Source organism: Papio anubis, chromosome 8, assembly GCF_008728515.1.
Source record: "Papio anubis isolate 15944 chromosome 8, Panubis1.0, whole genome shotgun sequence".
Classification (NCBI taxonomy): Eukaryota; Metazoa; Chordata; class Mammalia; order Primates; family Cercopithecidae; genus Papio; species Papio anubis.
In genome coordinates this window covers 36489357-36505756 of record NC_044983.1, presented here as the reverse complement: position 1 = coordinate 36505756, position 16400 = coordinate 36489357, and the positions used below count along the sequence as shown (strand labels likewise).

At 42.0% G+C, this 16400-nt stretch overlaps 1 protein-coding gene and 1 non-coding gene across 10 annotated transcripts in view; both read right to left on the bottom strand.

Annotated features, from left to right (window-relative positions):
• ASH2L (ASH2 like, histone lysine methyltransferase complex subunit) overlaps positions 1-16400 on the bottom strand; it is a 34991-nt gene that overhangs the window by 3563 nt on the left and 15028 nt on the right. For 7 of the 9 annotated variants that reach the window (XM_021942208.2, XM_009212883.4, XM_021942209.2 and 4 more), the window contains 5 exons: positions 15234-15327; positions 13490-13707; positions 6528-6695; positions 6041-6234; positions 1055-1147 (listed from right to left, as the gene is read on the bottom strand). In XM_021942208.2, the coding sequence (XP_021797900.1) occupies positions 1055-1147; positions 6041-6234; positions 6528-6695; positions 13490-13707; positions 15234-15327 (767 nt within the window). The remainder of the gene's footprint in view (positions 1-1054; positions 1148-6040; positions 6235-6527; positions 6696-13489; positions 13708-15233; positions 15328-16400) is intronic. The other 2 variants (XM_017961937.3, XM_009212887.4) reach the window with 2 other exon arrangements.
• LOC116268695 lies at positions 12203-12309 on the bottom strand. The gene has a single exon (XR_004175868.1). It is a non-coding gene; the product is annotated as a U6 spliceosomal RNA (small nuclear RNA).

Genomic DNA, 16400 nt, shown 5'->3' with positions numbered 1-16400 from the left:
TGCACTGTATTTATAAAAGTAAGCTGGGAGGCCGAGGAGAGAGGATTACTTGAGGGCAGGAGTTCAAGACTAGCCTGGGCAACATAGTGAGACCTCATTTCTACAATCTTTTTTTTTTTTAAAGCAAGCTGGCCTTCCATGGACTCCTTGGGACCACACCTGTTTAAGAGTGCTTATTTATCAATCCCTTTCCCTTGTGTCAGTTCTCACTTCTGTTTTTTCACTTTGAAGTTCTCTAAGACTCTTACGTCACATCTCTGGATTCTCATGTTCTTCCCTTTCTCTCCCAGAATTAGACTGAATATTCTCTCTTGACCACTTCAGTTCTTCAGAAAAGGCTGCCTTCTCTTCTTAGCAAGAGGGGGCTTTCTGGTTATTACATCTTTAGATCTAATAATTTTTTCTCTTTAGTATTTCTTTCCTAAAAACAGCTGAAACTCTACTTTATTTCACCTACATCTCTTTGTATTAGTGTCCTGGGTGGCTTTACAGCATTAGCATTTTTACAAAAAAAAAGTTTCCAGCTTAACTTTCTTCCTCTCCACCCAACTTCCCTTTTTATTTTTGGCCCTTGTGGTTGGCCCAGATGTGCCAGCCTTTCTCTGACTGTCCTATGACCTTGGGCAGACATGTTTCCAGCAACTCCGGAAGTGGAGGCAGAGAAAGTTCTGAAGGACATTGAGTGAGATATTACAGCTCCTAGTGCCCCTGGACCATACCACAAGGTCTACTCTCCCACTCCAGGTTCCCTCCCTTTGGACTTGATACCTCCTCTGATAAAGAATAAAGACACTGGATTTGCTTCCTCAGTCTCTTACAGATTTCTCTACAGAATGATCCTGAAAGAACAGGATCATGCCTCTAACAGCAGCAGCATGGTACTACATAAAGAGCAAAACACAATAAGCAGAGGGCGAGCTTGCCACTGGCTAGTGGGGCTACCAGATGCCCCTTTGTTCCCCTTTGGGCCTTGTGTTCCTCACTTTTATAATGAAGGAATGGGTCCTAACCCTCAAGGCCTTATGATTCTAATTTTCTTATGGCCATGACTCACCTCACTATGGGGAGTCTGTTTCAGGCTCTTCTCTGCTTTATCCACAAAATCTTTTTCCTCAAAATACAAATAACTCTTGAATTTTATCAAAGCCTTGAAAACCAAGAAAGAAAAAAAAGCACAATAAAGCATCGGCTCCATCATCATGAAAAAAAATGCATCCGCACACAAAGCGTTAACCCCTTGAGCTCTACAACAGATATTAAAAATCTTTGCAGTTGAGTTTTGCTAGATTTTGAATTATTACACACTTCTTAAAAAATACCAGATGGCACATGTTTATTAAAACATTTTCAGAAGGCCTTTAGTAAGAAATGTGAAAAAATACTTAATAATATAAATACATACATACCACAATAAAAATACCCATAAAAGTGGCTAAATTCACACATCTTTTCCAATAATCTCACTGAAAGAAATGACAAGTTTCTTGAGTCTACAATCTCGTACTCTTTTTTTTTTTTTGAGATGGAGTTTCGCTCTTGTTGCCCAGGCTGGAGTGCAATGGTGCGATCTCTTCTCACTGCAACCTCCATCTCCCGGGTTCAAGTGATTCTCCTGCCTCAGGCTCCCGAGTAGCTGGGATTACAGGTGCCTACCACCACACCAGGCTAATTTTTTGTATCTTTAGTTAGAGATGGGGTTTCACTATGTTGGCCAGGATGGTCTCAAACTCCTGACCTCAGGTGATCCACTCGCCTTGGTCTCCCAAAGTGCTGGGATTACAGGCGTGAGCCACCGAGCCCGGTCTATTCTTTTTTTATTTTTTTGAGACAGTCTCACTCTGTCACCTAGGCTGGAGTGCAGTGGTGTGATCTTGGCTCACTGCAACCTCGGCCTCCTAGGTTCAAGCAATTCTCCTGTCTCAGCCTCCCAGGCAGCTGGGATTACAGGCATGCGCCACCACACCCGGCTACTTTTTGAATTTTTAGTAAAGACAGGGTTTCGCCATGTTGGCCAGGCTGGTCTCGAACTCCTGACCTCTGGTGATCTGCCTGCCTCAGCTTCCCAAAGTGCTGGGATTACAGGCATGAGCCTCCGCACCAGACTACAATCCCTTATTGTATGAAAATATTTTGAAGGTGGCCGGGCGCGGTGGCTCAAGCCTGTAATCCCAGCACTTTGGGAGGCCGAGAGGGGTGGATCACGAGGTCAGGAGATCGAGACCATCCTGGCTAACACGGTAAAACCCTGTCTCTACCAAAAATACAAAAAAATTAGCTGGGGGTGGTGGCGGGTGCCTGTAGTCCCAGCTACTTGGGAGGCTGAGGCAGGAGAATGGCATGAACCCAGGAGGTGGAGCTTGCAGTGAGCTGAGATCTGGCCACTGCACTCCAGCCTGGGTGACAGAGCGAGACTCCATCTCAAAAAAAAAAAAAAAAAAAAAAAAAAAAGAAAATATTTTGAAGGTCACCTTCTTCCACGTCCTAGTTTCCCATCTGTTCCCACAGGTGGTCTCTGGGTCGCCTCTTTCTTACTGGTTCTTAAGAGTCTATTTATTCACTTCCAGACAAATATATGACATTAATTTTAAAAATTTCAATTTCTTAACATATATATGTATTAAACATGGTTAGAAAAAAAGAATTCCCAAGATATACAAGCATATAAAATGAGTCTCTCTCTCTTACTATGCCCCTTATCCTCAGTTTCCCCTGCAAAAAGTAATCACCGTTCCAGTGTCCTTGTATCCTTCCAGAGAATCCAGGCATATATTGTCTTCAAAATTAAAAAACACACGTGGCTGAGCGCAGTGGTTCACGCTTCTAATCCCAGCATTTTGGGAGGCTGAGGCAGGCAGATCACATGAGGCCAGGAATTCGAGACCAGCCTGGCCAACATGGCGCAACCCCGTCTCTACTAAAAATATAAAAATTAGCTGGGCGTGGTGGTGCACGCCTGTAATCCTGGCTACTTAGGAGGCTGAAGCAGGAGAATTGCTTGAACCTGGGAGGCGGAGGCTGCAGTGTGCCGAGACTGCATACCACTGCATTCCAGCCTGGGTGACAGAACGAGACTCTCTCAAAATAAAACACCAGATAAACATACGAAAGAAAAAAAAAAAAGAAAGAAAGAAAAAAAAGGCCCAAAAAGCCATACAAATAGTAACATATTATAGGTTTTGTCTTGCATCTGAGTTTTTAACTTGGCAACTACATTAGAGACCATTTTATAATCAGTATATATGTGGATTTTGAATAGATCCATAGTAGCCTGTCATGTGGACATATCACTAAAAATTATTTATTTATTTATTTATTTATTTTTGAGACAATCTTGTTCTCTGTCATCCAGGCTGGAGTTCTCTGGCACGATCTTGGCTCACTGCAACCTCTGTCCCCTAGGCTCAAGTAGACTTAAGATTCTCATGCCTCAACCTCTTGAGTAGCTGAGATTACAGGTGTGTGCCATCACACCCAACTAATTTTTGCATTTTTTGTAGAGACAGGGTTTCACCATGTTGCCCAGGCTGGCCTCGAGCTCCTGGCCTCAAGTGATTTGCCTGCCTTGGCCTCCCAAGCATGAAGCCACAGTGCCTGGTCAAAAAATTTGTTTTTTTCCAATTAAAAAAAAAAAAATTTTTTTTTGTAATGTAAATGAATCATTGAAAAAACTCCTACAGAATCCTTTAAGTGCAGACCTCTGTGTTCTGTAAAACCAGGCATTAGTGTGGTATATATTTAAAGAGTTCCAGAAGGCAGGATGGTACAATAAGAGTCAGTAGTGTGATATAATCAATAAAAATGAGACTGTAGGCTGCTTGTTGTTAGATAAACTCAGAGTACTTTCACTATCAAATTTAAAGAGTTACTCTAAAGCTATGATAACCAAGACACTGTGATACGGGCATAAAAGACAAGAAATAGATCACTGAAATACAGAGCTCTAAAGTAAACCTTTCCTTAACACAAACATCTGATTTTCAATAAAGGCATCAAAGAAATCCAGTGGAGAAAGGAAAGAGTTAACATATGGTGCTGGGATAATTGTGTAATCATATGGAAAAAAAATTAATTTCCATACTATATGTAAAAATTAATGTGGCCAGGCACAGTGGCTCATGCCTATAATCCCAGCACTTTGGGAGGCCGAGGCAGGTGGATTATCTGAGGTTAGGAGTTCAAGACCAGCCTGACCAACATGGTGAAACCCTGTCTCCACTAAAAATACAAAAATTAGCTGGGTGTGGTGGCGGGTGCCTGTAATCCCAGCTAATCGGGAGGCTAAGGCTGGAGAATTGCTTGAACCTGTGAGGCGGAGGTTGCAGTGAGCCAACATCGTGCCATTGCACTCCAGCCTGGGCAACAGAGCGAGACTCCATCTACAGAAAAAAAAAAAAAATTAATCCAAGGTAAATTAGAGACCTATGCGTAAAAGCTAAAACCATAATATTTTCAAAGGAAAACATGGGAGAATATCTTCATGACTGGGAGTAGCCAAAGATTTTGTTTCAATTCATGGAAAGAAATAACTATAAAAGAAAAATTTGATAAATTAGACTTCATAAAAATTAAAACTTTGGTTCCTCAGAAGACACTATTAAGTGCAGTGACTCATGCCTGTAATCCTAGCATTTTGGGAGGCTGAGGCAGGCGGATTGCTTGAGCCCAGCAGTTCAAGACCAGCCTGGGCAACATGGAAAAAAAACCCCAAAAAAACCCTGTTTCTACCAAAAAAATTTAAACTTAAAAAAAAAATGAACAGACAAGTCTCAGAATAGCAATATTAACAGGCAAAATATTTGAAGAGAAACTTCACAAAAAAACAGATGAGTGGCTGAAAAGCACATGAAAAATGTCCAGTATGTCATCAAAGAAATGCTAATTTAACTCACAATGAGATATTACTATACACCCATCAAAATGGCTACAATTAAGTTGACAGACAATCATAAATGTCAGCAACTAAAACTCTCATACATGGTGGGAAAAGAGTTTGGCAATTTCTTATAAAGCTGAATATGTAACTATCCAATGATCCAAAATGACTTGTACAAGAATATTCATGGCATCTTGTTCATAGTAGCCCCAAACCTGAGACGGCCCAAGTGTCTGTCAGTAGGAAAACGCATAAACACACTGGGGCACATTCATGCAATGCAGTACTATCCTGCACTGAAAAGGGTGTGCAGATATACACAGCAACATGGACGACTCTCAAAAGCCAGATGTAAAAGACCACAGACTGCATGAGCCCATTTAAGTTCAAGAAGAGGTAAAAATTAAAGTATAGTGGGAAAGAAAGCTAAAACAGTGGTTGCCTCTATGTGGGGTTGGGGACTAACTGGGAAAAGGCAGGCGGAAACTTCCTGAGGTGATGGTAAGTGTCTACATCTCTTTTTTTGGGGGAGTACAGTGGTGTGATCACAGCTCACTATAACATTGAACTCCTAGGCTGAATTATCTTCCCATCTCAGCTTTTCAAGTAGTTGGGACTATAGGCACCCATTGCCATGCCCTACTAATTTTTTTAGTCTTTTGTAGAGATGGGATCTTGTGATGTTACCCAGGCTGGTCTTGAACTCGTGGGCTCAAGCAATCCTCCCAGCTTGGCCTCCCAAATTGTTGGGATTATAGGCATGAACCATCATGCCTGGTGGATCCTACATTTCAACAGGAGTTTAGGTCAAACTCAACGCTCAGTGAATATACAGTTAAAATTTGTATACTTCATTTTACATAAATTTTGTATCAAAAGAATGAATTAAACAGGTTGAACTCTAGTTTATGTATCCTGAAGTACTTAGTGAAGTGTCCTGATGTCTATTTTCTCTGCAGTGCACTAAAAAAAGACAAATGATAGATGGGTAGAAGAATGAATGGATGACTATTTGTGTACTGATTGTTATTCTGAAAATGTCATAACAGGTTAGGAAAAAACGTGAGCTGTGGGTCAGCTCCTAAGAGATCACGCAAGCCGCAGAGATAAGCACTGGCTGCCACAGATCTTCAAAGCCAGGAATCTGCCGGGGGAGGACAAACTCACCTTATCTTTGTATGTATCTGGCAATGACTTGGCTGTCTCTGTGTCTTCAGGAAGATTAATATAAAATCCCAAGATGTCTCCCTGTCCATAGCCAGAAGAGTAGTGTTTGCCAATGGACTGGTGGAACTTGGTTCCCTTTTTGCTCCGCCAAGAATAGCTAAATTTATCATAACCTAAAGGAGCTTGAAGATTACCTGTCCCAATAAAAAGATACACAGGAAGTCAGAAGATTGCAAGTCAAATCTGGTTTGCTGGTGGAAAAAGATCCTATTCATGGTTTTTGGTTAATTTTGTAAAATTGCTTAGAAACTTTCTCACAAGCAAAGAGTTACAAAAATATCCCAGGAATTGCAAACCAGCTCAACTCTCAGGAACTGAATTCTATGCCCACAATCTGGTAAACTCAACAGCCTTGAAGCCTTAGCCCTTGGCCAGATGGTCTATCCTCTCTATCTGCTGTGATGTCCATATTAAGGCCCCAGCTTACCTAGGGGTTGGGACCAACCCAGTCTGGCAGCGGTATCTGGTGGCATCTCATCCACGGTGATTTCAAAGTACCAGGCACCTTTCCGAACTCCATGAGAGGCCCTCACCATAGAGTAACCTTTCTCTCCAACCACAGTCAGCCGGTCATCTGAGATCTTTAACTGGGGAGCTGTGGTGAGAGATTAAAACAAGGCTTGCAATTTATTTGAGGTTCTTGGGGACAATTGCTACAAAAATATTAGTCCAATAAAACAAAATTTAAAAATCACAAATATCAGGTCAGGTGTTTGAGGAGTTTAAAAATCTCAACATAAGATACTGGCAAAGAATGAGAAAGCAACAAAAAAGAGAAAGTCGTTAGGTTACCTAGTTTTTATTCCATGTGATTATCCTTCCTTTTCGAGATAGAGTCTCGCTCTGTCGCCCAGGCTGGAGGGCAGTGGTGCGATCTCAGCTCACAAACTTCACCCCCTGGGTTCAAGCAATTTTCCTGCCTCAGTCTCCTGAGTAGCTGGGATTACAGGTGCATGCCACCACGCCCGGCTAATGTTCACATTTTTAGTAGAGACGGGGTTTCACCATATTGGTCAGGCTGCTCTTGAATTCCTGACCTCAGGTGATCCACCTGCATTGACCTCCCAAAGTGCTAGAATAACAGGCTGAATCACTGTGTCTGGCCTACATCTGATTATCTTTAAGACATCTGATTGATATTAATTATACTGCATATTCCCTAAAATATAAAAACCAATGGTGATGAGTTTGGAACTTAATTTGAATAAATTTTTGTTTAAAAGATTTTTTTTTTTTTTTTTGAGACAGAGTATCACTCTATTACCTGGGCTGGAGTGCAGTGGTGTGATCTCGTCTCACTGCAACCTCTGCCTCCCGGGCTCAAGCAATCCTCCCACCTCAGCCTCCCAAGCAACTAGGACTATAGGCACGTGCCACCATGCCCAGCTAATTTCTATATTTCATTTTTTTTTTGTAGAGATGGTGTTTTGCCATGCTGCCCAGGCTGGTCTTGAACTCCTGGGCTTGAAATCTGCCTGCCTTAGCCTTCCAAAATGTTGGAATTATAGGCGTGAGCCACCACACCCATCTTTTTTTTTTTTTTTTTTCAGAGCCAGGGTCTTGCTCTCTTACTCAGTCTGGAGTGTCGTGGCACAACCACAGCTCACCACAGCCTTGAACTCGTGGCCTCAGGTGATCTTCTTGTGTTGGCCCCCCAAGTAACAGGATTACAGGTATGAGCCATTGTGCCTAGCCTCTTAACTAGTTCTTTTTTTTTTTCCCTTGAGATAAGGTCTCATGCTGTTGCTCAGGCTGGAATGCAGTGGCGTCATCTTGACTCACTACAGCCTTGAATTCCTGGGCTCAAACAATCCTCCTGCCTCAGCCCCCAAGTAGCTGGTCCTACAAGTGCTACTACACTCAGCTAATTTTTTGTAGAGACAGGGTTTGGCCACGATGCCCAGGCTGGTCTCAAACTCCTGGACTCAAGCAATCTGCTCTCCTTGGCCTCTCAAAGTTCTGGGATTACAGGCATGAGCCACTGCACCTAACCTTAACTGTTTTAAAACAATTTCAGACTTTCAAAAAATAGTAGAGTCCTAGTGTGTGCTTCACTCAGTTTTCCCAAATGTTCACATCATGTATAATCATAACGTAATCATCAAAACCAGAAAATTAACAACACTATTAAATAATCCATGGATCGTCTTAAAATTAAGCCAATTATCCAAGTAATAACCCCTTTTCTGGCCCAGGTTCTAATCCTAGATTCTACATTTCATTTAGTTGTCATGTCTCCTTAGTCTCTTCCAATCTCAAACAGTTCCTCAACCTTTCATAAGCTTGACACTTTGAAGAATACTGGTCATTTCAGTTTGCAGAATGTCCCTCAGTTACATTTGTCTGGTGTTTTCTGTTTTCTCTCTCTCTCTCTCTTTTTTTGGAGATGGAGTCTCGCGCTCTGTCATCCAGGCTGGAGTGTGATGGCGCAATCTCAGCTCACTGCAACCTCTGGCTTCTGCGTTCAAGCGATTCTCCCGCCTCAGCCTCCCGAGTGGCTGGGATTACAGTTGCCTGCCATAATGCCTGGCTAATTTTTGTATTTTTGTAGGGATGGGGTTTCGCTATGTTGACCAGGCTGGTACCAAACTCCTGAACTCAGGTTTTCCACCCACTTCAGCCTCCCAAAGTGCTGGAATTATAGGCGTGAGTCACTGTGCCTGACCTGGTGTTTCCTCATTTTAAGGTCAAGGTTATTGTTACTTTTACTCAGAACTCCAATGAGGTAATGTTGTGCCCCTCAGTGTATCATATATGCTATCAAAATAGTGATGTTCACTCTGGTCACTTGATCAAGATGATGCCTGCCAGGTTTCTCCACTGCGAAATGACAATTTTCCTTTTGTAACTAATATTTCAGGAGATGAACAGGTATTTAAGACAATCAAGGAAATCTGATTATGAACTGAATTTGAATAGCAAGGAATTATTTCGGTTATAAAAGAAAATATCTGCATTTTTTTTTCTTTTTTGAGATGGAGTTTCATTCTTGTCACCCAGGTTGGAGTGCAATGGCACAATCTCGGCTCACTGCAACCTCCACCGCCTCCCAGGTTCAAGAGATTTTCCTGCCTTAGCCTCCCGAGTAGCTGGGATTATAGGCATGCGCCACCGCACCCGCTAATTTTGTATTTTTAGTAGAGATGGGGTTACTCCATGTTGGTCAGGCTGGTCTTGAACTCTCAACCTCAGGTGATCTGCCCGTGTCAGCCTCCCAAAGTGCTGGGATTACAGGCGTGAGCCACTGCACCTGGCCCCAATAGCCGCATTTTTTTAAGAGATGCATAGTTTTTAGCATATATAGGGTGATATGTGTTTTTTTTAATTCAGAAAAAGAAGAAATAAACAGATAAAGCAAACATGGCAAAATCTAGAACTGTTAAAATCTGGGTGAAAAGTGTATAAGGTATTGCTGTAACTTGGGTATTTGACCCTCCCAAGTGCAGGTTGAAATTTGATCCCAATGTTGGAGGTGGGGTCTGAAGGGAGGTGTTTGGGTCATGAGGGCAGACCCCTCAAGAGCAGATTAATGAGGAGTGTGGGGGTGTGAGTGAGTTTTCACTCTATTAGTTTCTGAGGAGTTGGTTGTTAAAAAGAGCCTGGCACCTCCCTCCCTGTCTTGCTTCCTCTGCCATCTAATGCCTGCTCCGCTTTGCCTTCTGCCATGAGTAGACATGCCTGGGATCCTCACCAGCAGCAGACACTGGTGCCATGCTTCTTTCAGCCCAATAAACCTGTTTTCTTTACAAATTACCCAGCCTCAGGTTCTCCTTTGTAGCAACACAAAGGGACTAAGACAGGTATTCATTGTAATTCATCTCTCTACCTCTGTATATGGTTTGAATCTTACTTTATTACCAGGCCATTATGTGAGATAAGGGAGCAATATAAATAATCAGGGGAGAACCCCATGACTTCCACAGAAAGAAAAAATGGCAAAAGGTGGGAGAGAATTTCGAGGCTTTGTAGGCTGATTTTATCAGGGAAGGTTGAGGCTGCAGTGAGCCATGATTGCACCACTGCACTCCAGCCTGGGTGGCAGAGACCCCATCTTGAAAACAAACAATGAGGCCAGATGCAATGGCTCATGCCTGTAATCCCAGCACTTTGGAAGGCCAAGGAAGGAGGATCACGTGAGGTCAGGAGTTCAAGACCATCTTGAGCAACACAGTGAAGGAGACTTTGCCCCTAAAAAAATAATTACAATTTAACTGGGTGCAGTGATGTGTGCTTGTAGTCCCAGTTACTTGGGAGGCTAAGATGGGAAGACTGCTTGAGCTGGGAGGTCGAAGCTGCAGTGAGCTGAGATCGCACCACTGCACTGCAGCCTGGATGACAGAGCAAGAACCTTTCTCAAAATAAAATAAAATAAAAATAAAAATAAAAATAAATAATTGCATGGAGCAAAGACTATAGTACACTGCTATTCATGTATAAAAAAGGAGACAAGGCTGGGCGCAGTGGCTCACATGTGTGATCCCAGCACTTTGGGAGGCTGAGATGGGTGATCACCTGAGTTTGAGACCAGCCTGGCCAACATGGCAAAACCCCATCTCTACTAGAAATACAAAAATAACCGGGGGTGGTGGCACACACCTGTAGTCCCAGCTATTTGGGAGGCTTCAGCATGAGAATTGCTTGAGCCAAGGAGGTGAAGGCTGCAGTGAGCCGAGATCACGCCACTATCTTTCAGCCTCAGAAAACAAATCAAACCAAAAAAACCCAAAAACAAACCAAAAAAAAGGAGATAAAAGAATATATACATGTACTGTATCTGCTTATTTGGGAAGAAATACAGGAAGGATAAACTAGAAACTAGAGTGTGGGTGGGAAGATGGTGGAAAAAAGAGAATGAGAAGGGCATTTTAGGGGTGATGAGGGAGTGATATTTTGTAAACCATTCTGTACAACTCTGACTCCCAGAACCACAGTAATGTTTCACACATCCTCACTCCAAACATACATACACAGAAACAATCAACATGTGGGAGAATCCAAAATGGCATCAAACACTAGTAAATTAACCTAACTTAACTGGACATGGCCACACTAAAGGAAGTGGGGAAGAAAAGAACTAATCTAAGTTACCAGTATCTTGGACTGAGTAATGGCAAGGCTAAAGAAAAAAAGAGCTATACATAAATGCTATAATCTACTCAGCAAATGTTTCTTCCAGGGGTTAGAAATTCTGAAACTGGCCGGGTGCGGTGGCTCACGCCTGTAATCCCAGCACTCTGGGAGGCTGAGGCGGGCAGATCACGAGGTCTGGAGTTCAAGACCAGCCTGGCCAACATGGTGAAACCCCGTCTCTACTAAAGATACAAAAAATTAGCCAGGCGTGGTGGCATGTACCTGTAATCCCAGCTACTCAGGAGGCTGAGGCAGAAGAATCACTTGAACCCGGGAGGCAGAGGTTGCAGTGAGCCGAGATTGCACCACTGCACTCAAGCCTGGGTGACAGGGTGAGATTCCATTTCAAAAAAAATAAAAAGAAATTCTGAAACTACTTTATGTGCATATTAAATATGAACAAGGTCAAGTATGGTGGCTCACTCCCAAGACCCTGGGAGGCTGAGGCAAGATGATGGCTTGAGCCCAGGAGTTTCAGAACAGCCTAGGCAACACAGTAAGACCCCACCTCTAAAAAATTAAAATAAAAAAACCCAGCTAGGTGTGGTGGTGTGTGCCTGTGATCCCAGCTACTCAGGGGGCTGAGGCAGGAGGATCGCTTGAGCCCAGGAGGTTGAGGCTGCAGTGAGCCAGGACTGCATCACTGCATACCGGCCAGAGTGAGACCCTGATCTCTATAACAAAATAAATAAAGTATATTGTGAAATAAAGTAAATATATTGTAGATAATTATCTATCTAATTATTCACATTTCCCACTGTTGGAAGAAGATGTTACAAATAAGGAAAGGAAGAAGGCTGTCATCCCAGGTATCAATATAAATTGTTATGTGTGTACATGCAGGTTTGTACATACACATGTGCATTTCCTATCTCTGACCACTGAGGGAGTCTAGAAGCAATGACGCCTAGTAATAGCACACCTAACACCTAGCTATTAATTTCTATTTGTTTATTTACTTCATTACTTAAAAAAAATAAGGAACACTTCACAAATTTGCATGTTATTCTTGCACAGGGGCCACGCATCTTCTCTGTATCATTCCAATTTTCGTATATGTGCTATACGGAAGTGAGCACCTAGATGTTAATTTCTAAACAATATGCTCCAATCAAAGGAACCAGAGCTCAGTGAAGAAGTAGGCCTGGGGCAAAGAAAATATAAAATTGGCCAGGAACACCTTTTGATGCCTCAAAGTAAGAAAAAAATTTTTTTTTTAAAAGATGCAGTTTATTGAAAAAACACAAGAACCAACTTCTTGAAGAAGCTCCTACTTGCCAAAGCTGGAATAATTTAAACAACAAAATAAGGTATTGGATTACACTCCCTGGAATAAAGTAAATATATATGAGTCCATACTGATACAAATAATAAATTAAATAATGGAAAAGGGAAAGAGGAAATAGAAAATCATCAAACAACACGGTCATAATTGTTGCAGACAATATCCGCTGATGGGTGCTAAAATTAGTGGACATAAGTTTAAAAACAAACAAGATATTTGCATAGATAGACTCGATGTACTTTTGCTGAAGACATTTGTTAAGTATAAAGGGAAAGACAGTAGCTTTTTACAGTGGAGAAAGCTAGCAGAATCGCCTTAACCAAATTATCATGGTCAACGTAACCAGTAAGACCTACTGACATCACGAATCCCATGAGATGATGCTATAAGACATTGTTTCTGTGTTATTCTTCCCCAAACTGCCTAACTTCAATCTTATCATGAGAAAGTATCAGACAAATCCTCACTGAGGAATATTCAACAAAATAACTCATTAAAACACTTAAAAAATATCATGGTCATGAAAGATAAACAATGGCTTTGGAACTGCAACAGACTAAAGAGAATTAAGTGTGAGTGGAAAAAGTGGTAAAATCGAAAGAAGGTCTTTCTTTAGTTGTGCTGATAATATTTACCAATGTTAATTTCCCAGTTTTGATAACTGTACTACAGTTTTCTAAGATATTATCATTAGGAAAAGCTTGATGAGAAAAAAACTTATTTTTGGCAACTTTACTGCAAGTTTAAAATTAGTTCAAAATAGAAAGTTTTAAAAAACTATATATATGTATATCAAACGGCTGGAGCTCATAGGAAGGAACAGAATTTCCTGCACATTCTGGAAGAATCTAGTCTGAGATGGGGGTAAGGCAGTGGCAACAGACTGAGATGTACACCTAATTCTAGACTGACAAGGCTAATGATGGCAGTTCAAAGTAACCCTGCATCCATATGATATCCAATACTTTACATACCTCGATCATGTAGGGCTAACAAAACCCGTTCATACAAGCAGGCTCTGTAGAGGTCTCCAGGAATAGGTTTTCCTGCCCAGCAGTCAAGTTCCAGCTTCTCGGGGTCAGGGGCGTGGGGATCAGGCTCAGCTAGAATATACCGATAGCCATCTTTGTTAAACGGGTGTTCCAAGGGGTAGCCATGAGGGGGAAGGCGCTGAGCAGAAAATAAAGGGTCACTGCAGAAAGGAAAAAATAAAATCAAGAAACTAAAACCCCCTCTAACTCAACTGCATTCAACTGTGTAAGAAAGTCCTCTGGTTTATTAGATTTCAGCTAGAATACATGCAACTTCACAGCAAATACTTCTCATTACTCAAATAGATAACTCTGCCCTCTTCAGGCAAAACAAGGAAGTGAAAAGGATTAGCTTTATTGAGCAAGGTAGTTTTGGTCAAATTACTTGCAGATTGTGGGTATCTTCCCGGTGGTCTATTAAGCATGAATTGATGTCTATGAAACTGAGCTGGTACATCATGGGGTGGAAGGGAGAAGAGGAATGGGGGTGATTAGGGTGATATTCTTCAGTGTATTGATTATTATAAAGTAATGAACAGAAACTCAGAGACATAAGCACTTGCTATCTTGCTAATCTAAGTAAATAACTTGTGCAGTGAGCTGAGATTCCGTCACTGCACTCCTGCCTGGGCGACAGAGCAGAACTCTGTCTCACAAAAATATATAAATAAGTAACCTGGATTTCATTGTCTCAATATTAGGCAAAGGGAAGGGAAAAGGCATGAGAAGGGAGAAGCAGAAAGTTAAGCAGCTAACATTCAACACTGGTTTCATTCCCTCCCCACCTATCCTTTCTCAAGTTGCCTTAACAGAACTTCACTCCCTAGGTTCCCCAGGCTTATCATGACAGAAGACGCTGTCCTTGTTACTACTATAAATTTTGCACTAACAAATGTATAAAACATAATACTTAAACTTGGGTTTGTTTTTTGAGACAGAGTTTCGTTCTTGTCGCCCAGGCTGGAGTGCAATAGTGTGATCTCAGCTCACTGCAACCTCTGCCTCCTGGGTTCAAGTGATTCTCCCATCTCAGCCTCCCGAGTAGCTGGGATTATAGGCATGTGCCCCCAGGCCCAGCTAATTTTTTGGTTTTTTGTTTCAGTAGAGATGAGGTCACCATGTTGGCCAGGCTGGTCTCGAACTCCTGACCTCAGGTGATCCACCTGTCTCAGCCTCCCAAAGTGCTGGAATTATAGGCATGAGCCACTGCACCCAACCTGGGATTACTATTTTTGTTTGTTTTCGAGACGGAGTTTCACTCTGTTGCCCAGGATGGAGTGCAGTGGCATCATCTTGGCTCACTGCCACCCGCCTCCCAGCTTCAAGCGATTCTCCTGCCTCAGCCTCCCAAGTAGCTGGGATTACAGGTGCTCACCACTACGCCTGCCTAATTTTGTATTTTTAGTGGAGATGGGATTTTGCCATGTTGACCAGGCTGGTCTCAAACTCCTGGTCTCAAGTGATCCACCTGCCTTGACCTCCCAAAGTGCTGGGATTACACACATGAGCCACCAATGCCCGGCCTCCAACCTGTGGTTATTTTGCCCCTCAAAGTGCTCAAGGTTTGGAAAATAAATCGACAGGCTTTTAAACCTTAAACCCTTGAGCTCTTTTCCCTTAGCTCGACTTTCCCAGCACCAAATAATACTTAAACAGTGAGGTGGGGTGGGGTGGGCACTCTCCCCACCTCCGGGCCTTCTTGGTGGTCCCTGTGGTCCCTCCATCCTGCTGTTTGCGCTTGGCTCCTCGTCCTTTTCCGCTGCTTCCTGCTGCAATTCCCCCTTTGAAGAGAAGGCAGATCACTTTCAATGAGCCATGAGGGAAGCACCATGTGGATACTGAAATTCCATGGGGACCAACACACCCAGTGTGCATTTGTGTAACACCACAGGAGGATTTCCTTCCAAAGACATATTGGATTTCACACTGGTTTTGAAAAAATCTACTAGGCATCTCACAGTCCCGGAACACTGGGTTCTGGCAATAAGCTCAAATGAATCCAGCACTAGTGATGGTCAGGTTACAGTTTCAACTTTTGTTCGTAATAAACTGCAACTATTAGTATACTTTCTGAGGGTGTGACACAAATGCATTTTCACTCATTCAGATCCCAAACACCCTCAGCTAGAAAGAATGAAAACAACTGTATGGGTACATTTTTTTTCCATCCAAATTAATATAAACACCCATAAAGAGAGACTATCCTCACTGTAAGTCGATGTTCACTTGCTTGAACTACACAATATAGTCCATAAACATCATAAAGGCACAATATCTGCTAAAGCATTGAACTTGAATATCCAACAAGACAAAATACATCCAACATGGAAAACAGAAACAGAAGTACTAAAAAGGTGTTTCTCTCCAGTACTGCTAGATCTCCATCGTGGTTGCACATGACACAAATAAGAAAGAAGGCTTTCAATTTGCTAGGCAAGTTTTAGTTCCATACCCATTCGTCAATACAACATTTATTAAGATTGTGCCAATGTACTAAAATTCAGGTTAGATTAACCTGGTTTGTGGAACTAAAAGCAATTAATATGAATAGAAAATTTACATATTTTATACAAAAAATTTAGCTACATACTAAAGCCACAAGGAATATTACCTTGTGTATTTCTGAAATAGGTACTTTGAAAATTTTGTCCGGTTCAAATTCCTCTCAATTAGTTTTATTTTTCCTTCTTCCAGGAAATGTCCCTGAACTGCAGGAAAACACCTTTACGTAAACAACTGCAGAGTACTAAATCTTAATTTGGGGCAAGCTTGGGAATTATCAGCAGTTCTGCTGCAATAAAAAGGATCAAGACATTGAAGGTGGGTCATATTCTGCATATACAGGACCAGACTT